Source organism: Doryrhamphus excisus, linkage group LG5 (genome assembly GCF_037039965.1).
Source record: "Doryrhamphus excisus strain RoL-2023G ecotype Guam linkage group LG5, RoL_Dexc_Guam_v1.1, whole genome shotgun sequence".
Taxonomy (NCBI): domain Eukaryota; kingdom Metazoa; phylum Chordata; class Actinopteri; order Syngnathiformes; family Syngnathidae; genus Doryrhamphus; species Doryrhamphus excisus.
In genome coordinates, this window is record NC_136361.1 from 16,700,350 (window position 1) to 16,728,001 (window position 27,652).

General features: G+C 42.3%; 2 protein-coding genes across 2 annotated transcripts; one reads left to right on the forward strand and one right to left on the reverse strand.

Annotated features, from left to right (window-relative positions):
- Nucleotides 1-12,531: 12,531 nt before the first annotated feature.
- On the reverse strand, nt 12,532-17,351 carry rps19 (ribosomal protein S19). Its single transcript, XM_058053239.2, has 6 exons — nt 17,267-17,351; nt 16,521-16,591; nt 16,240-16,340; nt 13,918-14,101; nt 13,712-13,766; nt 12,532-12,582 (listed from the first exon to the last, which is right to left on the reverse strand). The coding sequence occupies exons 2-6, from the start codon at nt 16,589-16,591 to the stop codon at nt 12,553-12,555; spliced, it is 441 nt and encodes a 146-aa protein (XP_057909222.1). The 5' UTR covers nt 17,267-17,351; the 3' UTR covers nt 12,532-12,552.
- Nucleotides 17,352-23,454: 6,103 nt separating this feature from the next.
- Nucleotides 23,455-26,623, forward strand: LOC131105716 (adenosine receptor A1). The gene is made up of 2 exons (XM_058054124.2): nt 23,455-23,822; nt 25,789-26,623. The coding sequence occupies exons 1-2, from the start codon at nt 23,455-23,457 to the stop codon at nt 26,621-26,623; spliced, it is 1,203 nt and encodes a 400-aa protein (XP_057910107.2).
- The last annotated feature ends 1,029 nt before the right edge of the window (nt 26,624-27,652 follow it).

Here is a 27,652-nt window from a genome sequence, read left to right on the forward strand (position 1 = left end):
AATGACTTAGACGGATCATAGACCGGACCTCTGTTCATCTCTGGCTGTGGTCCAACATTTTGTTATGTCTTTTCATGTCTAGAGCGGTGACAAAGTGTGAGTTCATCAGTGAGCTCGTGACTTCTTAGCAGTTCCGTGAAGCGGTCAAGGCTGAGTCATGCTGTGCATGTTGTGAACACGTAGGATTGTTTTGGGTCGAGGGAACACTGAAAGAGCTTCGGGAAGTTGTGTGCTCAGTACTCTGCATCCATTATACATGGCACAGATACAACCACGTGCACTAATTGATGTTATTGTTATGGAAGAGGAGTGCCCCCTAATGCACTCCCTCTCAAACGCAACGCAGCCGGCCACTCAAGCTGCAACCAAATCCCATTTATGGCAAAAAAACAGAATAAACCCATCTGCCGCCAATTGATTATAATAACAGATATTGATTTGAATGGGCGAGCGTGGCAGCAGAAGTAATTCAGTCACATTGAGGCAATGAGGTGGGAGAAAATGTGTTGGCCATTTAATCTGCTTATTAAATCTTTCATGCTGCTATCACCAGCAAGCTCCTGAGGATGCTTTTGTTGGGCCTTTTTTTTTTTTTCCACCGTCACCAATAATTCACATTGTGACTGCTTCACCTGCAAACAAAGAACTGATAAAGAACGTTTACCTCCAGCAATGAGGCTGCTTTTATGCAGATTTAATGGGCCATAAGGAAGGAATAGGAATCTTACAGCAATTTTTAGTGGAAGAAAAAACAAATCCTAACTTGCCATTGTGCATGACATCACAAAAAACTTATCAGCTCAATAAGCATCAGTTTTTAACAGAAGCGTATTAGTGATTACGTCAAATAAATGCCAACCATAAATAAGAATAGATTCCCATTCTTTCATTTTCTACCACTTATCCTCACAAAGGTTGTGGGGGTGCTGGAGCCTATCCCAGCTGTCTTTGGGCGAAAGGCGGGGTACACCCTGGACTGGTCGCTAGCCAATCACAGGGCACATACTCCAAAATATAAGGCATTCAGAAGATGCATTTAAAGACATAATATGTAGCATTCTACACAAGTCGCTAGGTGTCTAGGGCTAAAGAGGGCAGCGGCGTTCTGGATGCTAGGTTAGAGCTACTAGCTCTAACTAGCTACTAGAGACAGGGGTGTCCAAACTTATTACTATCGCTATAATGCATAACTGGCTGATTAGCCACAGAGTTTTATCTATCAGGATAAGACAGGGGTGTCCAAACTTTTTCCACCGAGGGTCACATACTGAAAAATGAAAGGCCGCAAGGGTCACTACAAGGGTTCTACAAAAAAGCTGAATCTCAGCTTTGTAGGTGAAAAAGCATAATATGAAATATTAGTACAATGTTTGATATTTGCTGTTTGTTTCTTCATTCATTCATTTTCTACCGCTTATCCTCACGATCCCATCCTATCCCAGCTGTCTTCGGGCGAGAGGCGGGGTACACCCTGGACTGGTCGCCAGCCAATCACAGGGCACATATAGACAAACAACCATTCACACTCACATTCATACCTATGGACGATTTGGATTCACTAATTAACCTAGCATGTTTTTGGAATGTGGGAGGAATCCAGAGTACCCGGAGAATATGCTAACTCCACATTGAGATGGCTGAGGGTGGAATCGAACCCGGGTTTCCTAGCTGTGAGGCCTGTGCGCTAACCACTTGTTCACCGTGCAATCAGATTCCCATTCTTTTGAATCATTTTTTTCCTTGATGCTTCCCCATCCTATATTTTCCGGTGTCGGCCTATTTTGCATTTAAAACACACATTTTCAGTCTTCCTCTGTGCACTTGCGTGAGGCCAAAAAGAAAAAAAAAAGCGAAGCATAGACAAACTATTCCCTCCCCTTTAGCAACAGTTGCTGTGCATCAACGCCATAATCTGTCACTCTCCAACCTCCTGGCGTCTCCCGCATCTCCTCCTGCCCCCGGCTCTTTTCGGAACGCGCAGCACTACTCATCTGCATGCCCGCGCGGCTTCGGTTCCAACTGTGACCACATGATTGAAATGGAAATCCAAAAAAAAAGAAGGAGAACGAAAAGATTACGCGCCTGAATCGTGTGCATGACCTCCTGGCTGGACCACCAGCTGAGTGGAGAGAAAGGGAGTGAGGGGGTGTGGGTGGGCTTGCAAGAACGTGGCGGGGTGCTTGATGGGGGGGCCAGGAGGGGAAAAGGCAGGAAGCGGCAACAAAAGTGAGGAAAGTGAGAGTCAAACGGTGAGAAAGTAGGCGAGTGGTCTAATGGTGGTCTGATCCCCTTTGATAATATACTCAGATTTTGTAGTACTTAAAATGGTATGCTGACTTTTTTTGCTCAGTCTTTTGGGTTCAATTACAGTAAAACTGAAAATAGTATGAATTAAAACTAAGTATTATATTATCCATCCATCCATCAATTTCCACTTGTCCTCACTAGGGTCTGGTGGAGCCTCTCCCAACCATCTTCTGGTGAGAGACCAGTCCCCAGCCAATCACAGGGCACATACGGTATAGAATAAACAACCATTTACACGCACATTCATACCTATGGACAATTTAGAGATCGATGTTAATTAGTTCCACTTCCGGCTATGATAAGTGAATTTCTGTGAAATAGGAATCAATATTAATATATTATTAATAGTAATATATATTAATATATAATATTATATTAATATATTTATATTATATATATATCTACACACACACATATATATATTATACACATATATATATAATTAATATAATATAATCCATCTATTATTTATTATTAAAGGGGAGCCAAGCAACAACATTTCGTTGCCAATTTCACAGCTGTGTTATTGTGTTGTGTATCTATCGGAATGGAGCATAGAAAACCATCTAAATACAGTTTTATCATTATTAGAGCCCTCAACACGAGGTAACACCCCTATAGTCATCTTTACACTTGTATTACCCAAAAAATTTAACAATAATATAAAACAAGCCTTAATAGACATAAATAAGACACTTGAGCATTGACAGCGTACTTCCTGGTGGCTGTTGTCTCATCAATGTAACGTTACTGCCACCTAGAGACCAATGTCTGCCAGTGTTTGTGGTTAGAGAGACTCATGATGTACTTCATTTCAAGTGCTTTCTGGTTTTGGATAAAGTCTATTGGTAAATATGCAAAAAGTTGGTTGACTGCCAAAGACAAACACAATAACTGTAATAATTTGACATTGTGTCAGAGACAAGCACGCTTGTGATAAAATTCAAGGTTGCTTTGAGTGATAAGAGCAAGGTTAAAGCCCACTGCTTGCGTTGTACTGTTGTATTCAACACGGCGGTGATGCTTTAAGAAGACGTTTGCTATTGAGGCATCCGGAAAGACATATATGACAGCTATAAACGCATTCCAATCAAAATATTGAAATGAACTTCACTTCGTTTTGCCGGTATGAAACATTTCTATTCATGAGGTTGGCGGTGGCAGACGGTTGACCTGAGCTGAGGCAGACAGCTGCGACCACGGCAAAGCGAGGAAGGCGGAGCTCCGCAGAAAGCTATACAAGGAAAATGAAAAATAAGAAATAATGAGAAGAGAAAAAAAAGGAGACGAGGGAGACTGGGGGACCAATTTCTCTATTGAGAAAGCACAGAGGCGTGACTGGGTGATATTTTGCTTCCTGCGTCTGTCTGCTGGGTCCTGAGGCCAAAGTGGAACGATATCTGATGGACCCGACCTCTGGGTGCAGGGTTACACAGACTTTACAAGGTTTATCCATCCATCCGTCCATTCATTCATTTGCTGTAACGCTCGTAGTCATTAGGGGAGGGGTGGGCAAACAACGGCCTGGAGGCCACGTTCGGCACATTTTTCATGTCATATTTAGTAAAAAAAAAAAAATTAAATTACATAGTTTGATGTAGCAACTCCACCCTCGGCCATCTCTGTGTGGAGATTGCATGTTCTCTCCGTGCATGTGTGGGTTTTCTCCGGATACTCCGGTTTCCTCCCACATTCCAAAAACATGCTAGGTTAATTGGTGACTCCATATTGTCCATAGGTATGAATGAATAGGTATGTTTTGTTGCTATGCCTAATTAAGGCCGAATTAAGATGTTAAGTAAAGGGATCTTGCATATATATTTTTTTTATTGGTCCCTTAAAGGGGAAATGCACTTTTTTTGGAATTTTGTCTGTTTTTTCAGACTGCCTTTACATATATAATTTTGCAGGTGGCACGGTAGACGAGTGGTTTGCGCGCTGACCTCACAGCTAGGAGACGAGGGTTCAATTCCACCCTCGGCCATCTCTGTGTGGAGTTTGCATGTTCTCCCCGTGCATGCGTGGGTTTTCTCCGGGTACTCCGGTTTCCTCCCACATTCCAAAAACATGCTAGGTTAATTGGTGACTCCAAATTGTCCATAGGTATGAATGTGAGTGTGAATGGTTGTTTGTCTATATGTGCCCTGTGATTGGCTGGCGACCAGTCCAGGGTGTACCCCGCCTCTCGCCCAAAGACAGCTGGGATAAGGATAAGCAGCAGAAAATGAATGAATGAATTTTGACAGGTTAATGTTATTTTTCAACATGAGTGATATCATGATAGTTTGCATTTCATAATTAAATATCCATTGGCTTCACTCTGACGGGAGAATTATCATAGAATAAATCCACACGGCTTGAGAGATACATTTCATGAGCCCTGAAGTTACACAACCTCCCAAAAATTACCCTAGTAATCACAAGAAAAAAAAAAGAATGAATTCCATTTGTAAGCAATATGGTTCTTTCATGGAGAAACAACCCATGAAAGTCTGTCAAAAATGGATTGAAATTGTTTGGATTCTTGTTTTGACAAAGTAAAAATCCCTTATCCACCCTCGGCCATCTCTGTGTGAAGTTTGCATGGTGCATGCGTGGGTTCTGTCCGAGTACTCCGGTTTCCTCCCACATTCCAAAAACATGCTAGGTTAATTGGCGACTCCAAATTGTCCATAGGTATGAATGTGAGTGTGAATGGTTGTTTGTCTATATGTGCCCTGTGATTGGCTGGCGACCAGTCCAGGGTCGAAGGCTCCAGCACCCCTCCGACCCTCGTGAGGATAAGCGGTAGAAAATGAATGAATAAAAAATCCATGATCTGTTGCAGGTTTGTTTGGTAGCCTGCGTTTGAAAACCAAAATGCACTCTAACCTATAAATAGCCACATATAAGAAAAATCAATAGGGTTCTTGTTTTGACAGTATAAACTCACTCAAAAAAAGATCTGTTGAATCTTTCAACTTTTACCCAGAGTCTGACATGTGGTCTCAACACTGACAAAACGGACAGTAACCCGAGCATCTCAGAAGTGTACTTTTGCAACAAGATGGCAACCTGTTTACTCATCACATGAGATGTGTTGTCCCTGTTTTGAAAAAAGGGGGGTGGGAAGTTTTGAAAGCAGCTCTGCACTTAATTAGATTCCCAGCAAACACAGCCTCACCTCTGTCTCATTGTGTTTGCAGATACGCGCTGACAGGAAATGTCAGAGGTTTTTCGCTCTCCCGCACAAACACCCTGAGACAGGAGCATGAGACAAACAGTATCCCATTGAAAGGGTCGACGAGAGGAGACTATCAGCTAGTGCTAAGGTACAAAAAGCCCATTGAAAGACCAAGGGCTTCTTGAGGCCAAGGCCACCTTTTTTTTTTTTTTTTAATGAATAGCCGCTAGTTATGATATCGCTAAACAAGCCCACAGGGATGGATGCTGCCAAATGACACACCAGTGAGCTGCAGTTATCTACACAGCCAACACACCACAACTGGGTCAGGTAACCGCACATCCCTGCAGCCAAAACGAATGCACTGCATTGGGGGGGGAGCACAGAATCTAGAGCACCCCTGCCCCCATTCCCCATTCCCCGTTAAACTTAATTAAGAAGCATGTTAGGAGGTCATGAGATAATCACACTCACAGGCAGCAGTTGGATGCTGAGAACTGGGACTTCCACACCATAACAGCTTGACACGCCTCCAAACCTGAAAAGAAAAGGGATGTTTTTGTTGTGCTGTATTCAAATTTATAGTATTTATTCATCGACTATTCCACCTTATTTTTTGTCCTTTTGTGAATATATATATATTCAAACCAATCCATCAGGGCACATTGGCTAGCCATCAGTAGTAATCAAAACATTTAAAAATTTACTGTAATTTCACATTTTTAAACATCTTTTTATAAAACAAGTACTGCAAAGCATGCTGGGAGCCAGAGGTGTCTCTCCCACTAGATTTGGCTCGTCCTCATCCAGACTCTACCTCCGTCGCTGATTGGTCCAGGCCTCTTTCACAATCTTGAGTGTATAAAAGGCCGGGCAGGGAAAGGAAGGGTGCTTTTTTTTTTTTAAAGACCCACTTACTTGTAGGCATACAGGGACTGCAGATAAGCCCGGACGTCTGTATTAGGTATTGTCAGGAATAAACAATCTGGTTCTCATTTTTATGATTTGGTTCTTTAAGATTCCCTTAACCTTAATTCGAAACCCACTTAGAGTCCTCAGGGGGAGGATTTCTACAGTGGTCACCTCCCAGCTTGACGGTTGCTGGTTTGATCTTCAGTCAGTGAATACAAATGAAATTTCTACTGAAATGATTCATCTATTTTTGTTGTTCGTTGGATAATTTTCACCAAGGCAGAAAAAAACATGATGTACATGCTTCCATCTGTCAAATGTAGTCAAATATCTTTAAACGGAAACAAATCAGCACAAACGTCTAACAAAAACATGCAAATCCAGATGAAGTTGAAGAACCTGTCTAGTCATGAAAATGACGAGTCAATGTCAAATCCGCTACAATAATTCTTTCAAACATTGCTTCTGCTCAACAAAATAGTTGTCTTGTCCCCCGCATGCAACATTTATTTGATGACATTTCCCTGATCACAGCTACGCTCTTCCAATTCTTCTCATCAAGTCATGCTGTCGTGTAGAAGATAGTTTGGATTCTTTGATAGCAAAAAAAAAAAAAATCAACATGCAAACAACAGTCAGGATGAAATACCTGAAGTAGGCTATGATGTTTTATTGATGACACGGAAGCTTTGCAGCAAAGCAGACAGCCAAGAAGGGCTTTTAGGTTTGATGAGGTGCTCAGACTCACTGAGGAGATAAAAGGGAGCTATGGAAGTAATGGGTGAAAATTTTCCTTTAAAAAAAAAACGTAATAGGGTCGGAGGAAGACTCAAAAGGTGGGCAGAAAATACCCCATTATGATAAAGTACTTTTGCGAGTACACAGCTCACATTTTTCTCCTTATAATACAGTGTTCCTTTGTTAGGATCCCAAAACAGCCCACAATAAGTCAAATCTGTGAAAACTGTACTAAATGAATTAAACTCTGATATGAACCACAGCTCCTGAGTGCCAGCAGCAGTCGTGCAGCCCCATACCAAGCTTGACTGGATGAAAGACAATTATCTTGCTATATTTGTGTTGCCAGCTATTTAGACAATAATGATTCCACCCTCGGCCATCTCTGTGTGGAGTTTGCATGTTCTCCCTGTGCATGCGTGGGTTTTCTCCGGGTACTCCGGTTTCCTCCCACATTCCAAAAAAATGCTAGGTTAATTGGCGAATCCAAATTGTCCATAGGTATGAATGTGAGTGTGAATGGTTTGTCTATATGTGCCCTCCAGCACCCCTCGTGACCCTTGTGAGGAACAGCGATAGAAATCCTTCCACTGAGGACTCTAAGTCGGTTTCAAATAGAGGCTAAGGGAATCTTAAAGAACCAAATTATATATAGAATGAGAACCAGATTGTTTATTACTGACACCACCACCTAATACAGACATCTGGGCTGATCTGCAGTCCCTGTATGCCTACAAGTAAGCGGGTCTGATTACAGCGCAGCTGCAAAAAAAAGCACCCTTCCATCACAAAGCAACATTTATTACTTATATTAGAAGCAACTCTCAGTATGAAGCAGTGCAATTACACACCAATGCAAACTACCACCACAATTTCTATGATTCACCTTTTGTTGTAGCCAGCCCTTGAATCGGTGTCACTGACAATTTTATTCTCTCCCGCACAAGAGACGCCGCAGCAGTCGTTTCTCGACAACCTCCACTGTCACCGGCGGTCTCTCTGAAGAAAGCCATGGAGGCCACAGCATCAAAGTGGGAAGCTGTGATCAGAGGGTATACACACACACACACACAGCATAAAAACAATAGCAGTAAACACGTACACACACACATAGTGTACAGTCAAGTCTGGTTATCTTTGAGGACAGCATCTGTTCGCTGCCCCGTCACCCTTCCTCCTCTTGACAGGTGGAGGGGATTCAAAAATCAAGGGAGACACACACGACCCCAAAGTCACCGACACATGGTTAGTATTTTTCCAACACACACACACACACATACACACAGATACACACCTGCTGTGGGGCAGTGCACCGTGGTGCCAAGCAGGCGGGGCGGCATGTTGCATGTCGACACCACCTGCTTTCAGGCCGAGCACAGGATGAAGGATTAAACAAGACAGGCATCAACACACATACAGAAATACAAGGGAATGTTTGAACCTACTGTATCTACAAAGGTCTTCAAGGTTATTTCTATAATAATATAGAATTATATATATACAATGTATACATATACAATGCCTGAAAAACTTGCAGTGAGGTAAACACTTGTCAATACATGATCGGACGCCATTACTTAATGTAATGACAGTGGATTATTCATTCATTCATTCTCTACCGCTTTTTCCTCATGAGGGTCGCGGGGGTGCTGGAGCCCATCCCAGCTGTCTTCGGGCGAGAGGCGGGGTACACCCTGGACTGGTCGCCAGCCAATCACAGGGCACATATAGACAAACAACCATTCACACTCACATTCATACCTATGGACAATTTGGAGTCGCCAATTAACCTAGCATGTTTTTGGAATGTGGGAGGAAACCGGAGTACCCGGAGAAAATCGACGCATGCATGGGGAGAACATGCAAACTCCACACAGAGATGGCCGAGGGTGGAATTGAACCCTGGTCTGCGAGCTGTGAGGTCTGCGTGCTAACCACTAGACCACCGTGCTGCCCGACAGTGGATTATGTAGACGTAAAATAAACAAAGTGAAATATGACCTCAAACCAAGTGGTTAGCATGTAGGCCAAATAATCAGGAAGACCTGGGTTTGATTCTCCGGGTACTCGAGTTTCCACCCACATTCGTTAAGACCTCTTCACCTCTCACCCAAAGCCAGCTAGGATAGGCTCCAGCATACACGCGACCCTAGTGAGGATAAGCGGCATAGAAGAGACAAGGAAAGCTGGGAAAGAGTTTGGAAAGGTACATATAGTCCCAAGTGGAAAATACACTACAAAGCGCAAATCCGTGGGTTGACGAAGTGTGTATTGTGAGTTTAGGAGCTCCCCTGATAGCAGTTCTATTTTGGAGAGAGACTTGTGCAAGCTGGAGAGACGTTTTAGCTATCTGCTGTTTGCAGCCTGGAGGAGGTGGTATAAGGCAGCAGGGCTCGTACGAGATGGGAATAAAATGGCAGAACCAAAAAAACACTTGGATGCGCTTTTTTTTTACAGTTTGGAGAGTGGAACTTGTTTTTGTCAAGCTTGCACAGACAAGTTGACTATGGCCACAAAACAGTAAGCACCTTGAGTGCCTGTGGATTCCACACATTTCTCTCCTACCACTCAAGGACCTTCTTCACTTCCAAATTACAGAGGAAAGGCTGTTTTTTTGGACAGGGAGAGAATACCGGAATACCGGTTCAGGTGTAAACAGATGGTCTCCACAAAATTAGAGGGAGTGGATGGACGTATGGTTGTTTAATGTGGTTAATTCAGGATAAACTAATGCAAATAAATGCAATAAAATAAAGCAGGCCCCCGCTTTGATATGAAAGTTTAATGTTAGTGCGGCCCGCGCAAGTTTGATATGGATGCTGTATGTACCCAGAAAAAATTATTACGTTTGAATAATGTTTATGTTAGGTTTAATAACTGTTCATAGTTATCCTCCCTATCCGTGTGGAAGTGGTAAGTTTTTGGCTATTTAAGTAAAGGAAATAACTTGAAGGCTACCATTTAGGTCGCTAGCTCTCTAGTTTGCGAGTTAGCATGTGTCTCAAGACCCTGCAGTTGCACAATATGTTGTAAATAAAGAGTATAAATGTGATAAGTCGTGTTTTGTCATGTCTACAGGCCTCTAATAATGCTTTAATTGTAATCAGAAAAAAAATAATTTGTCTACCCACCAACTATGTGGTTTCTTAAGTTTTTATTATTTGCAGTTTTATTATTATATTTATTTATTACTGATTATTTTTCTTTATTCTTGATTTGTTTATTTATTTTTCATCTTATTTTGTGTAGAAAAATAAAAATTAAGATATTTGAGAACAGTGGAATGTTTTATCAGAGCTTTTCTTGTAGAAAATCGGAACCAAAGCAAAGTTTATTCATTTTTCTGTTTTTAATAAATGCGTTTTTTGGGGTTTTTTGTTTTGGAAAACCTGATGCGGCCCAGTCTCACCCGGACCTTAGCTCCAGTGGCCCCCAGGTAAATTGAGTTTGAGACCCCTGAACTAAGGCTCTAGATGTCGAACCACTGCCAAAAGCAGATAACTGCAACATTTCTCTGCACCGAGAGATGAAAATCCACCAATAAACGAAGCTTTTGTAGTTTAAAAATGAATATGGGAGCACAACTATTTGGGTCTTTCACAGTCAATTAGCGCTGCGCTTGAATTGATCTGTGGAAAGACCTTGAATTTGATACAGAAGCAGCCAATGGCTGCAATAAATGTGATATTGAATTGCCAAAATGTATCATAAAACATAATCCTCTGTCAGTATTAAAATGATTCTGAATTAATTGCAATAAAATGAACAGATCAAGGACTAGGTTGTAGTAGCAACTATAGTCGGTACTTTGGCGCCCTCTGCAGGACTTTGAAAGCACAGGGTATTGAGTTTAGTGAGTTTTGTGTTGAAGTTTTAATTTAGTAATCCCACTTTTGAACTTTAAAAGGTCAAATAGGCACAAATAGGCACACATAGATGAACTGAATGAATACATAATATGCACTAGAAATATCTGTGCTGGGGATGGGGTTAGACTAGAATGCTTGCTGAGATATTGTGCTTTTGAGAAAGATGGTAAATTCCCAAATCACAGGACAATAAAACCTTGAAAAACAGTCGGAAAGCCAGCTTCAAGCTGGCCATTTGACAGCCTGCTTTACTGTGTTTTTTTTTCCTAACAAAATAAAAATGCTAGTACTTCTTTGCCACCCACCTCCAAACAGATTGTTGCAGCAGCTGTCCAGGTGGCTGGTCTCAGATGATCTTGGAAGGTGCGGTTCCACGTTGTTGATTGGAGGCACTGCAAAAGTCTGTCAAACGCCTCTGGGGACAACAGCTTATCATACTTATCAGAAATTTAACATAGAATTCACAAAGAACTGCCCTGGTGGACATTACTGCAATAAGCATACCTACAGCAAAAACCCACAGCAATTGCAACACCAGCAGTTTTGGAGTGGCCTTTAGTTGTAGCCAGGTCAAGGCATACCTGTGCAATAACCATGCTGTCTAATCAGCAGCTTTATTGGCCACACAAGTGAAGTGGATGGATAATCTTGAAAAAAAAAAAGTACTCTCCTACACAAATGTCAATATTTGACAGAAAGGTCTTGTGTACAGTTTCACTTTTAACGTTTATATGGAAGATGGGAGCAAAAACATTTTAGTATCCATTTTACACAAGAATGCATTTTGAAGTACATCTCTTGGCAATACCTTGTTTTAGTCAGATATGACCAGCAATTGTCAATTACCTTAGTCACAACTTGAATGAGCCACTGGGAATGTAATTTTGGTATTTTTTAAAAATGTTAATTAAATTTGGTCATTTAAAAATTGACATTCCAAATACCAGGTGTACTGAAATGCTGGATCGAATGTTTTGAACGTGCTAAACATTTAGAGGTGGTTTTGAAGTGGAAAAATGTCAAATGACATTCAGCATATTACTACAGTATTCCAAACATTCTGATCCATTTGGGAGAAAACGCAGCCAGCTGCCACCGAAACATCTTTATGAAGCATTGTATTATGTGCATCACTTCATACGCCAAACAGTCAAGTGAACTCTACCAGCAGCCACCAGCATGGTCAGTACAGAGGTGAACCACAAGAAGCCCATTGAACCATCATATCATGCTGGGAAAAAAAAGTTAATCTCCATCAGCTGCTGACACATGTCATCAAGGAAAAGAGCCAAGCTTACAAATCTCCAAAATGTCTTAAGAATTCTTAAATTTCCATTCTGTCAGGTCAATTTCTTCGTGCAGAGTGTGATGGAGGTTTAAAACATAGCATTTATAATCAGTGACAAAGACTTTGCTTAATTGCAAATGACCACAGATACACAACAAATCCAAAGCAATTATATTTGTGGCATTATTTAGAAAGTTTTGCACTGCTTTGTTGGTTTCCCAGATGGGTGACAAACGACAAACTAAAAACAGAACTTCATTTCTCCAAAAGATTTATTAAACAGTTTTCTTGTTTGCAGCTGCAACCTGTTGGAAAGAAAAACAAGCGTCAAGAATGTTCACAAGATACACTAACTCCCATCAAGATGGGGTGGTTGTGCTTCTGCATTGAAAATAAAACTCTTGACTGCAAATTAAAATTCACTAATTCACGGGGGGGAGGGGGAAGTGCCTTAATGGCTTTATTCAACTAATCAAATGAAGCCTCCCTGCTCCTTTATATTCTATTTACTTGATGACCAACCACAATGGTGCATTTCAAGAGGAAATGAAAACAATTTCTTGGAGCCTTGGGAGACTGCTGAGTTTGGAAAACATGTTTTTCTGAGCACTGCCAAAAAGCATCGCCTAGTGTACTGACAGAACAGTGAAAAGGCATCAAAAGTACAATACACATGACGGGCGGGGCGATTCATAAGGGGCTTGCAACACGCTTCCTGCCAATTTTGGCGCCGCAGGATGGGTGGTGGTGCTTGGGACTTAGTCTGCTCATCTGCTTACTCCTCATTAGCATGGGTAAACAAGGAGAACATGCCATACGGCCGTGTCGCCAAGCATGAAATTCCCTCCTAACGTTTACCCCTTTTACCCTTGGATTATTATGGCGCCGCTGCTGCATCCCCCCCTCCAGCTTTCTGACAAGACCCAAGTGAGGTGTTTGGGGGGGAATGCAAGTTAGATATGCAACATCTCACTTGGCTGACAGCTAACATTTGCCCAAGGACAAGTGCTCTAATAAACCTTGAACATACCCTGAGCTCCAAACATTAAACAGTTAAATACGATACATAATCAGTCATTTCATTTAAACAAACAAGCTTGTCACCTGGTACTCAAATCCCACAAAGACGGCTTCCATTCTAATAGATTTAATGTACAGTAAAGGAGGTAGGGAGAGGCAGTGTATCCGCCGTTTCTAGGAAATAACCTTGCAACAACCTTCACTGCTCATATCCACTAAACGTAATACTCAAAGTACAAGTCTTAATTGGTTTTTATTTCATTGTTTAGATTTTGAGAATGGGGAAAAACAAGGTGACACAAACAAAGCAAGGAGAAACTTCTCTCCTAAAAAGTACAGCTATTACATGGAGGATAAACCTGAGGTGCCCGTTCCTGGAGAACAATCACAAAAGAGAGAAAAATAGTTGCTCACCTGGCCGGCAATTCTGTCCAGGTCTCTGGTTCCCTGGGAGGTTAGTCTACGGCCACTAGGAGAGAAAAGTGGAAAAAAATTGATATATAATGTAATATTTAGACTTTCAAACAACTTGTCTTTCAAGGAAGTCACTTATCTGCATTTGGCAAAATCGGTACCTAAAATGAGTAAATCAAGAAGTACGAATGAAGACTGACACTGACCCATTAGGATCCTTCTCAATCATCTTGAGAAGCTCGAGGGCCTGCAGGACTTTGCGGGCCACATTCTTGGATCCGACGCTGTAGTGGGCCGGACACACGCCGTTCCTCTTGCGACCTCCATAGATCTTGGTCATGGAGCCCACGCCAGCTCCTCCACGTAGGTACAGGTGACGAACTGTGGAGGCTAAATTAACAGAAAGTATTTAGCATGGGAGGAGCAGAAATGTATTTGACATAATTGCTGCGCTAAGAAAACAAGAATTGAATAGCTTGAGTACTTGAGGCCTCGTAAGATCTTTTTCCACTTAGAACTTCCACGTCATCACCGGGCACTGTAAAAGGCTCCTTGCATTAAAGCCGTAAAAATATACTAACAGACTACCGATACCGACAGTACAAGCAATTTTACCAGTGTGTCAAGTGACTCGAGTACAAAAAGCTAAGGGACAAATGAGAAGGTTGGAGTGGCCTTACAATGGCACCTTTTATACACTGGGGGCAAAAAGTATTACATAGCCACCAATTGCATATGTTCTGCCACTTAAAAGAAGTTTCAAATGTTCATCATAGGTATACCTTGATTGAGACAAAATGAGAAAAAATCCAGAAAAATCACATTTATTAAAGAATTAGCAAATTATGGTGGACAATATTTGGTCACCTACAAACAAGCAAGATTTCTGGCTCTTGACCTGTAACAACTTTTAGAGGCTCCACTGTCCTCCACTTGTTCCCTGTACCAACGGCACCCTTTTGAACTCATCAGTATAAAAGACATGTACACAGCCTCAGACTCCACTATGGCCAAGAGCAAACAGCTGTCAAAAGGACACCAGAAACAAAATTGTTGCCCTGCACCAGGCTGGGAAGACTGAATCTGCAATACTAGGTAAGCAAGAAATAAGAAATCAATTAGAAAATGGAAGATATACAAGACCACTGATAATCTCCTTTGATCTGGGGTTCCACGCCAGATCTCACCTGTGGTGTCAAAATGATCACGAGAACGGTGAGCAAAAATCCCAGAACCACACGGGGGGGGGGGGTCTGAATGACCTGCAGATTGCTGGGAATAAATTAAAGGGTACTAGCACACTAATGGCACTGCAGAATTTGAGTCTCTGGCGGAAGACATGTCCCCCATCTGTATGAGCATAGACATCTGCATTTGGATGATCCAGAAGAGGACTGGGAGAATGTCATATCAGAAGAAACCAAATTCTAACTTTTGTTGAAACTAAACTCAAAACCTCATTCCAAAATCAAGGTCATAGACGATGAAACGTGGCTGGGTCAGCATGGTAATGACCCCAAACACACCACCCAGGCAAGGAAGGAGTGGCTCCGTAAGAAGCATTTCAAGGTCGTGGCGTAGCCAGTCTCTGGATCTCAACCTCTTCTTTTGGAGGGAGTTGAAAGTCCATGTTGCCCAGTAACATGTCCCAACACATCACTGGTCCAATTTATCAGAAACTGCGTGTGGAAAACTTTAAGTTGACCTCTGTCATTGCTCACAAAAAGCATACAACTATGGAATTTTCTTAATGATCATACTTATTTTCCACCTTAATTTGCTAATTATATTAAAAAGCAATGATTTTCTGGATTATTCTTATATTGTCCAATGATAAAAATTGGAGAACTCACCTTTAAAAATGGGAGATCATCAGTTGATGGCTGACTAAATATTGTTTTGTCCAACTATGTGTGACCTAAGAATTAATATTAAAGAAAATTCATATTTCTCGTTTAGGAGCACTTGTGCTCAGTGAAAAAGCCAAGCGTACAGACCTGTTCTATGCAAGCGGTTTAGTTCGTAAATGTTTGTGGTGGCCCTTCGACAATGTTGCCCCCCACTCTCTACCAACTTGCCACCTTTCCAGTCTCCCAAGCAGTGCGTCAAAGAAAAGGAATGCCACCACATCACAGGAAATCTCAGGAAGAAATACCGACCGCATGCCCAGTCCAAGCCACTCGACCACCACAACCATCAAGGATAAAGATTATATTTTTCAATATGTGAAAGGATGTGCCTCTATGAAATACTGTAATTTCTTAATCTATTAAAACTCTTAATGCAGTATTGTACACATTCAACCCAAGTTTTAGTGACTTGCCAGTAGATATAGGTACAGGTTCCAACTTAAATCGTAGAAATGGAATTCCTGTATTTGACTTAATCGGTTTTTCACTCAAACTGCAAAAACTATGGAATTTAGTAAATGAGCCAACATTGGCGATACTGTATGTACGCATCAAAATCCAACAGCATGCTAAATACATGTGATACATACACTTGTGCTTAAACATATTGAAACATACCGGCTCTGATGTAGAACCAGTTCTCATCACCGGGTGCAAGTTCCTTGTGCTTGCCCAGCTTGACAAGGTCCACCCAATCTGGCACCTTCAGCTTTCCTGACCTGAAAAATGACCCCAAAATAAATTTAACAGGACATTACTTTATCCTGCAGCACTGTGGACATTGATGAAAGTAAATTTCACATAGGATTCAAGCAGTACACAACAGAAAATAAGTGGGTAACTCCATAATCAGGGAAAAGCCGAAAGAAAAACAAAATAAGTGAGACTTGTGAACTCACTTTTTCAGGAAGGCTGCCAGCGCAGTGACGAACTCTTGCTGGTTGACGTCTTTCACTGTGACACCAGGCATCTTGAAACAGAACATTTCAGTTAAATGCCACCAATAATATACAATACATGGATATTCTCAAACAATCATGCAATAGCATGTATAGGCACGGGGGTTGACAGCATGTTAGCCACAGCTAGCGTTCCATATTTATAATTGACAACTATCAATATAAATATTACAGTATGTACTCGTACTATGTACTCGTATAGAGCCGGAGACAAGTTAATGCCCAAATCTGTATGTGCGTATATTGTGTAATTACAATAGAAACGACGTTAGCCTTACATATAGCACATATTAGGCTAACCGCTAATATTAGCTAGCCGGGCATGTTAGCTACACGACTGTTTTGTCGGGGAAGGACACACTTCTTGCCACAAATATTCGTACCGGCCGTCAGAAATCGTAAATATTCACACCAACACCCGGCAACTTTATTTACTAAACGGAGACACTAGTTAGCAGCGTACAGGACACAACGAGGCGGCATGGGAGCCGCCATTACTTAAGGCTGTGCTGTGCACAGGCTAAAAACTGCTTAAATCAATTCATATCGTTGAGATATCCACCGCGGAGCCGACTTTTAGAGGAAACCGCTTATTTCGCTTAACATGTCGGAGTTATGAGGATGACGCGCTTTGTATTCCACTAAAAAAACCCATATTTAAATCCGTGAATCAAGAAGCGCTTTACCTTGCTTGTGGACAGCGAAGGGAAGAGGATGGAACGGGGTTTCCTACTCGGGTTAAAACGGGCAGATCTCGTTATAAGTAACGCGAGAACACAGTGGCGTGGTTTCAACCACACATGCATAAGGAAGAATGAGGTTTATTTGAATGATCTTTTAATTCGTTTTAAAAACTAATACGTTTTTTTAAATATTACACATATATAATCTAGTTAAATAAATATAACAAATAATTCAAAAAGCGGCAGAAAATGAATGAATGAATTAATTAATGAAATAATATATTTTAATACAAAATATGGATTTAAAAAATATTACAAATAATGAGATAATTCATTTATTCATTTTTTACCACTTATCCTCACAAGGGTCATGGGGGTACTGGAGCGCATCTCAGCTGTACACCAGCGGGGTACACCCTGGACTGGTTGCCAGCCAATCACAGGGCACATATAGACAAACAACCATTCACACTCACATTCACATCTATGGACAATTTGTACAATTCGCCAATTAACCTAGCATGCATGTTTTTGGAATGTGGGAGGAAACCGGAGCACCCGGAGAAAACCCACGCATGCACGGGGAGAACATGCAAATTCCACACAGAGATGGCTGAGGGTGGAATTGAACTTCGGTCTCCTAGCTGTGAGCTGTAGCTGTAGCTGCGCACTAACCACTCATAATTAGATCAAGTAAAAATAAATTAAAATAAGAAGAAGTATTGACCCATCCTTAACCCTGAAGGTCATATTTAGCCTATGGGATTTTTTTTTAATTAATGCCAAATCCTGTATTTTTTTCATTGTGTGTGCCAAAGCCAATATTCGATTTACATTTTATATTTTTCAAGTATCCGAACACCCACTAGGGATCAATAAAGCATTCTCATTCTCATTATGTATGAGAAATGAAGCCCCTGTATTGGCCTTTCTTTTATCACGAGCCTCTGCCTGGGGCTTGATCCTTTTGGCATGCTATGGGAAAACGATTTGTAAACGGTTAAATGCTTGGGTGAATATTCCAAGCCATATCTGTCAGCCTTCCAGTTCATTAAAAATATTTGCATATTTTTTTTAAAAAAAAAGGGTGCTTTGCACAAAACTTCCCTTTCAAGTAATTGTTATGTCTGCAGGCTTCATCTCTTGGTTGTCTTTTTTTTTTCAATTTCTCTCTTTTGTGTTGTTGCATGCTATGGGTTATTAAATGAACTGTGTAAGATCATATGGAATAATCTGGATGATGAGCCTCAGGGTAGCCTATGTGATTCCCTTTGGTTCGGTTATTTGGTTATGTGGTAATGGTTTTATGTGTTTCGAACATTGACAAAAATATCACATGTTTGAAATTACACGATTCAGCATGTCTGTAAAGGAGCAGGAAGAAGCAAAGACTATTTAATGCCACCAGATGGCTTATGCCGTGATAATAATAGCAATTAAATAACAGAAATTTAAAAATGTTAAAATAAATAAATCAATATATAAATAAGTAAAAAAAATTATAAAAAAATAATCACAAGTAATAAATACATAGAAAATACATTGCATGAATAAATATATTAAATCATATAAATAAATGAGTACAGCAGTAATGCATAAATAAATATAGGACATAGAGTAAGCAATAACTTTCATTCATTTTCTATGCCACTTGTCCTCCCTAGGGTATGCTGGGGCCAATCCCAGCTGACTTTGGGCTAGAGACGGGGTATAAGCAATAACATATTAATAATATAGGAATGAAATTCATGATTTTCAACCATTTTCTTCTTCCAAATACTTTGCATATAACAATCAATGGCTGTATGTAAAATGCATGTCTTCTTTACATATTCCGCCTACCTGGGAGACGTGGCGTTACCCTTTGTACACTTCGCAAAGAAAGGGCAGCCATGATACAACATTTACACAATTGATATGTTTGCAAAGACAGGGTAGAGCGATAAAAAAAGGAGACAGGTTTATAAATCAGGTTTCGCCTGAGTAAGAGGTGCGAGGCAGAGAGAGGAGGTGTATAAATGCAGCCATAAAAAGGCACACATCATAGACTGAACTTAATCGCCTTTGTCGACGCAACAGGTAACTGCATCTTTTTATTCTCATCATTACTTTTTTTTTGGCCATCGGGAATCCTCCTACTACTTAATACAGGTTACTTTTACCTTCATTGAAGATGTGATTATTGACGTGACTGTAGCCAAAGACACTATATTGCAGCGAGACATCATACGGATACCACTTGCCTGTTTTGCCATGAGTCATTGCAAGTACCAGCATTTCAGATAGTGAGAAAGAACTTGTGACAAAAAAGGTAGGAGGTCTCGCTGTCACATTATGTCTTTGGGAGTCATATTTTCAATGAAGATAAAAGTAACTTGTTCATTTATCTGCATGAAAAATTGTTTTATGCGTGTAAGACTACAATTGTAAAATGATAACAAAAACAGGTTTTGTGTTAAAATTTTTTGAATGACATGAAACACTTTTATGCTAGGACTATGTTAAAAAGCCATAGCATTTCAGCAGGTGGAATCAAACTATGGAATGGATTGAGTAAGACCCTCAAACAATGCACAACGATGAGCCAATTCAAGAAACAATACAAGCAGTTGATGTTTGCTAAAAACAAGGATGAAGAGTCTTGAACCAGTCATGATGTGCTATACATATCACTATATTGACACTTACTATGGTACCCATTATGTCATTGGATGGTCATATCACCTTGTACTTCGGTACGTGACAAAAAAATAAAAAAAATAAAAACAAAATTAATAAATAAAACTAAAAAAAAAAACTAAAAACTTAAAACTAAATTAGGAAAGCAGGAAGTGAACAAATGTAACAGTTACCGATTGTAAAAGTACCAGATGGAGGGGTAGGATTTAATAAGCTTTGCTTCTTCCTACTCCTTTTGGACATGTGGAACTGTGAACTGATTATGTGATGCATTCAATTGTAATCTGATGCATGATCAAATGAAATAAAACCATTACCATTACATCATAGACGTAGGCGACTTCTGGTTGCGGTTTCCATTGTGCTTCGCTACATAATAGGATGCTAACAGAAAAGGTAGTTTTTGATAAAATTAAGAATACAATTGGACTCACGCAGTGTATTCATAACACAAGACGGCATCATATTGTGCACTAACCGGAGAATACATGCAAACCGAAGCCAAATAGTGGTGTAAATTTTTGTTGTTAACCAAAAAAGACGCTAAGCAAGGCGGATGTTAACCAAGGTTTCACTCTATTGCCTAATGGCGAGGCCAGGTTTGATGCAAAATTATGTTCATTCATTTTCACAAGGGTCGTGGTGGGTGATGGGGCCTATCCCAGCTGTCTTCGGGCGAGAGGCGGGGTACACCCTGGACTGGTCGCCAGCCAATCACAGGGCACATATAGACAAACAACCATTCACACTCACATTCATACCTATGGACAATTTGGAGTCGCCAATTAACCTAGCATGTTTTTGGAATGTGGGAGGAAACCGGAGTACCCGGAGAAAACCCACGCATGCACGGGGTGAACGTGCAAACACCACACAGAGATGGCCAAGGGTGGAATTGAACCCTGGTCTCCTAGCTGTGAGGTCTGCACGCTAAACACTCGTCCACCGTGCTGCCTGCAAAATTACATTCATTCATTCATTCATTCATTTTCTACCGCTTTTTCCTCACAAGGGTCGCGGGGGTGCTGGAGCCTATCCCAGCTGCCTTTAGGTGAGAGGCGGGGTACACCCTGGACTGGTCGCCAGCCAATCACAGGGCACATATAGACAAACAACCATTCACACTCACATTCATACCTATGGACAATTTGGAATCGCCAATTAACCTAGCATGTTTTTGGAATGTGGGAGGAAACCGGAGTACCCGGAGAAAACCCACGCATGCACGAGGAGAACATGCAAACTCCAGAGACGGTCGAGGGTGGAATTGAACCCTGGTCTCCTAGCTATGAGGTCTGTGCGCAAACCACTCAACCACCGCGCCGCCTGCAAAATTACATATGTATATATATTTAAAGCAAAGACAGCCTGAAAAAAACAGACAGAATTAAAAAAAGTGCATTTCCCCTTTAAGGGACCAATAAAAAAAATATATACAACAAGATCCCTTCACTTAACATCTTAATTCGGCCTTAATTAGGCCTAGCAACAAAACATACCGCTGTTACAAAGCTACCCCAGTTTTTCCGAGGCTTTTGTGTTAAGTTGTTGAAGCTCTGAAGGTAAATTTCATCCAGTCATGATGATTACGGAAGACTGACAACTCCGACTACTCAAACTAAAGGTCAAACTAATTACGTGGAAATGGACAGGTGGCATTAGCGGCGGCAATTCCAGTATTGGAACACGCCGCTTTGTGTGAGGCTGCTGTTTGAACATGTGCAGGAATTAGCTGTCAATCATTATTAAATGTGTTTTGGAGAACGACTGTTATGAATGCCAATGTTGGTGTAATTCTGCATTAATGCGACTAGACTGTGTGTGGAGAAACTACACAAAAAAATGATCACAAATATTGTGTCGTGTTGTTTTTGCATGGCGCTCACATTCTCAGTGTGTTGTGTACTTCCGTCAAGTCTGGCCCAACCTGACCTTTTTGTTCGATTGCCTCTTTTTACAGCCCGGCAATAGCCATCAAAAATATCTCCCTTACTCCCTGCCCCCCCGAACCAAAACTTGCATCACATCTGCACCCAATTTCTCTCACTCTGCTTTTAAAATTCTACTCTTGTCATCAACCCCTGACTGGTGGATTTTGAAATGTATTGCAGTGGAAGTTCTAAAGGTGAACATCCTGTCCTGCAATACTGGCTTGGATTTAGAATGCACCCCCCCATAAGAAACAATAGAAATAAAATGATTTTTTTTCCCTTGTCATCGACAGGGATAATTTTACATAAAAAATTAAAAATTGGCATATCGGGCTACACAGTGGACAAGTGGTTAGCGCGCAGACCTCACAGCTAGGAGACCAGGGTTCAATTCCACCCTCGGCCATCTCTGTGTGGAGTTTGCATGTTCTCCCCGTGCATCCGTGGGTTTCCTTCCACATTCCAAAAACATGCTAGGTTAATTGGCGACTCCAAATTGTACATAGGTATGAATGTGAGTGTGAATGGTTGTTTGTCTATATGTGCCCTGTGATTGGCTGGCGACCAGTCCAGGGTGTACCCCGCCTTTCGCCCGAAGACAGCTGGGATAGGCTCCAGCACCCCCGCGACCCTCGTGAGTAGAAAATGAATGAATGAATCACTGTTAGCCTGCACGGCGGTCGAGTGGTTAGCGAGCAGACCTCACAGCTAGGAGACCCGGGTTCAATTCCACGCTCGGCTATCTCTGTGTGGAGTTTGCATGTTCTCCCCGTGCATGCGTGGGTTTTCTCCGGGTACTCCGGTTTCCTCCCACATTCCAAAAACATGCTAGGTTAATTGGCGACTCCAAATTGTCCATAGGTATGAATGCGGTTAACGCGCAGGCCACACAGCTTGGAGACCCGAGTTCAATTCCACCCTCTGCAATTGTAGTTTGTGCAGTGCTGTGCACGGTGAGCGAGTGGTTAGCGCGTACAGCTTAGAGAGCCTACTTCAATTCCACCCTTAATTGGCGACTCCAAATTGTCCATAGGTATGAATGTGAGTGTGAATGGTTGTTTGTCTATATGTGCCCTGTGATTGGCTGGCGACCAGTACATGGTGTACCCCGCCTCTCGTCTGAAGACAGCTGGGATAGGTTCCAGCACCCCCGCAACCCTCCTGAGGATAAACGATAGAAAATGAATGAATAAATGATTGCATTGTGGCTGCATGGCGGACGAGTGGTTAGCATGCAGGCCTGGGAGACCTTAGTTTGATTCCACCCTCGGCCATCTCTGTGTGGAGTTTGCATGTTTTCTCCGGGTATTCCGGGTTTCCTCCCACATTCCAAAAACATGCTAGGTTAATTGGCGACTCCAAATTGTCCATAGGTATGAATGTGAGTGTGAATGGTTGTTTGTCTATATGTGCCCTGTGATTGGCTGGCGACCAGTCCAGGGTGTACCCCGCCTCTCGCCCATAAGACAGCTGGGATAGGCTCCAGCACCCCGCGACCCTCGTGAGGAAAAGCGGTAGAAAATGAATGAAATTGGCATATCCACATCCTCATTAAATGTTCTTTTCCTCTCTTTTCCAGGCATGGAATTTTTATGGCTTTATTCCCTGTGCCAGTGCATTGTCGCCGTAGCCATCATAGTGGTGAGCGTCAGATTATGCATGGCAGTTGGAGGTGATGCAACAGTGGCTGATGTAAACGGAGCCAATTCGGGTGCGAGACCCCAGCACGGAAGTGTATCCTGTTGCCTTCGCTTGTGCCTGGGGTGGGTCGGCGCCATAGGGGGCGCTCTGGAGATCCCCGTGATCGTGTTCCTTAACTTGAGGACCCCGCAGTGTCTGTACACCTGCATCACCCTGGTGTGCTGCCCCCTACTGGTGAGGCAGTTCACTATGTGCCTGCTGGTGTTGCTCACGTTGGACTGTTACCTGCAGCATCACTGGCCCAGCAGGTGAGTAAACATAAAACAAACAAGTGGCCATTATGGCACCTCATCATCAATTTTCTCACAAACACATGCTGTTAATTAGACGATAAACACGGCTCATTATCACCATCATAGACATATATAAGTGCGGGGGGGGGGGTGAATATGTGGGAGGCCAGAGTCAGCAAACACTTTGCTCCCTGTAGTAAATGAAGAAAATCAATATAAAACTAAGAGGAAAAAGGCTATAAAGACGTCAAGATGTGCCATATGGGTTCGCGTTATATCGAAACAGACTGCTCATTTCTGCCGGGAGTATTTCACACAATGTGGTTGTTGAACTGCGAATTGAGAGAAAATCAGAGTAAATATAACAAGACTCTAAAAATGCTTGATTGACAGCAGCACCTGTCCCTGTCATTTCTATGGAAGACTATTGTTGTTGTTTTTTTTTACAATGATCAACACATGAATTTCACACCAACAGCTGAGTGGCGCAATCAACCTTATCCTCAAAATTGTCGCTGGAGCCTATCCCAGCTGTCTTTGGGCGAGAGGCTTTTTTGAACGGGTTTTAGAGACCTGGCAACAAGACTCAAAGAGTACCTGTTTTGTTAACCCTTGTTTTTGTCTTTGGTCAATGCATCAACACTTGATCTGAAGTGAACCAACCCCACACCAGAATTTGCTTTCACATAGTCAAAAGTCAGCTGGGATAGGCTCCCCCACGACTCTAGTGTCACAAAATGCAAACATCAGTATGTCTATTCATTCATTCATTCATTTTCTACCGCTTTTTCTTACAAGGGTGGCGGGGGGTGCTGGAGCCAATCCCAGCTGACTTCGGGCGAGAGGCGGGGTACACCCTGGACTGGTCGCCAGCCAATCACAGGGCACATATAGACAAACAACCATTCACACTCACATTCATACCTATGGACAATTTGGAGTCGCCAATTAACCTAGCATGTTTTTGGAATGTGGGAGGAAACCGGAGTACCCGGAGAAAACCCACACATGTACGGGGGAGAACATGCAAACTCCACACAGAGATGGCTGAGGGCGGAATTGAACCCCGGTCTTCTAGCTGTGAGGCCTGCAAACTAACCACTCCATCGCCGTGCAGGCTAACAGTGATTCATTCACTCAATCATTCATTTTCTACTCACGAGGGTCACGGGAGGTGCTGGAGCCTATCCCAGCTGTTTTCGGGCGAGAGGCGGGGTACACCCTGGACTGGTCGCCAGCCAATCACAGGGCACATATAGACAAACAACCATTCACACTCACATTCATACCTATGGACAATTTGGAGTCGCCAATTAACCTAGCATGTTTTTGGAATGTGGGAGGAAACCGGAGTACACGGAGAAAACCCACGCATGTACGGGGGAGAACATGCAAAGTCCACACAGAGATAGCCGAGGGTGGAATTGAACCCCTGTCTTCTAGCTGTGAGGCCTGCGAGCTAACCACTCATCCGACATTCAGTCTAACAGTGATACAATCCCAAATTATTTTATTCGTTACCCTTGATAACTTTTCATAATGGAAACTTGCCAAGTAGAAACCAGTCAGAATTCCTACCTTAATGCAAACTCAGGCCCTTGGGCCAAATCTGGTCCACTATGCACCATGGAACTGATTGGAAAATAACATTGAGTTGGCCTGCCTTACGGACCTTATCAAACAAAGTGCTTACAACGATCTACGTAATTAACTCCTCCAGTATAAACCAGTCCCCTTGCACTTTAATTTAAAAAATGGATACATTATTATATATAGCATAAAATTCACAACCATTCTTAATAAAAGCGCCAGATTCAGACCAAAAGTCAAAGTAACACTGACCCAAAAACTGCTAAACCCAATTTATATGAGAGACTTTGTGGAGGGTTTTGGCATAGACCAAAGAAGAAACCGCAAAGAACTGGTCTAAGCCCAGTCAGATTATTAATCCATATTATGTGTTATGTTTTTTTAATACCAGATACTCCGTTCTGGTGACACGTCAGCGAGCTCTCTGTGTGGTCCTGGTGTGCTGGATGGTTTCCGTTCTAACCTCTTTTGGCCAGTTCATCAGCTCTGACGTCCTCGACAGGTGGGGAAGGACAGCTCAAGACCAAGCTGGCCTGGAGCGGGATGGCAACTGGACAACACCATCGCCCCATCTTACCCAATTCCCGAAATACCCCCAAGACCGCATGGTTATTGGGAAGCATCTCCCGTATGGAGGTTTTCTGTCAAAGTTTTACACAAATGACTTGCATAATTTTACCTATGAGGAGATTCACAGCAGCCATTGGGGAATTTGCGCCCCTGACACCATCCTCAGCCCCCAGTTCTTGGTGTATGTCCATGGCATGGCGGTGTTCATGCTCCCCTTGCTTTGCCTGCTGGTTCTTCACATAGATCTTCACTACAAGAACCCCAAGCAGTTGAATCGGTCAGACCCGTCCAAGTCTAACCCCTGGAGGTCCTGTTCGCTAACTTTATCAGTCTCCTTCTTAGTTCTGTTCTGCCTGCCTTTGCAAATCGTCCATGCCGTGTTGCTGTTCAGCCCCAACCCCACGCTCCCCACTTGGGCTCACGCAATGGCTGTGTTCTTCTTCCAGCTGTACGGCCTCGTGCCCCAGGTTCTGTTCACTCCACCTGGCAAACAAGAGACCAAAGAGCAGGCAACCTTCGCTCTTTCTGCCCTTCCGTCAGAGATTGCGCCACCCGGGGGTAAATTGGTCCATAAGGCCCTATGTGAAGCGGCAAAGACTGCTTCCTGGTCCACGGCCAAACATTCTCTCAAAGTTAAAGTGTGTCCTGAGGTTTGAAATTTAACAATTTCTCTGAGGCATATATATATCGCTTATCCTTCTCTGAGGCCATATTCTCGACATTGGTAATCCAAATATATGTTTACTTTTGGCTTACAATGGAGCTGTTCTTCCTGCTCCACAATGCCATTAGTAGAGTGCGCTTCATCTATACATAGGAGGACCAGAAAGTTGATTAATCTAACAAACATGCAACATAGGAATTAATTTTATGGGCTCTAATTGGTTGACATCTCAGATGATTAATACAAAAATGTACATGCTGGTTCAGATGTTTACATTAACTAGTGGTTGCTGTCTTGCTGTTTTTTTCCATTGAAATGTATGCGACACATCTGCTGGTGATGTTTTGGTGATGTCAGTCAATTTACCATTAGGCAGCCTGCGCTTCGCCTGCGCACCGCCGCCTGCACTTTGTCGCCTGCGCTTTGCCGCCTGCGCCTCGCCTGCGCCCCAAATAGACCAGGTCGCAGCTGGTGACCTTTTTCCGCACCTTTGCCGCACTGTTTTGTCACGAAATTGTCACTGCTGCAAAACTGAAAATATTGACTCCTTCTCTGGTGCGCCGCCATGCCCATCTTGGTGCAGTCCAATCTACTAAACAACCAAATTGGTTGCGCACAGTGGTGCACTGGAAGAAATTACCATTGCGTGCGCTGCGCCATATTGTGCTGCGCCACAAAATTTGAGTCCTTTGAGTCCCAATAGAAATGCAAATCCAAGTCCTGTTTGTATTTTCCTGATCCTGGAACCAGAACATAGCTGTTAGCTAACAAACACAAATGCTTCTAACCATTCCTAATGCCCCAAAATGAATGAGTCCTGTCCTTTTTGTTTCAATGTCAGAACCAGAAAGTGACCCGCTAACTAACTACGTTTGGTTTTAGGAATTAATTGCCTATGCTTGTTTTTTTGCGCTTCGCCTGCGCCCCAAATAGACCAGGTTGGAGCTGGCGAACTTTCTCCGCACCTTTGGCGCACTGTTTTGTCACAAATTTGTCACAAAGCTGAAAATATGGACTCCTC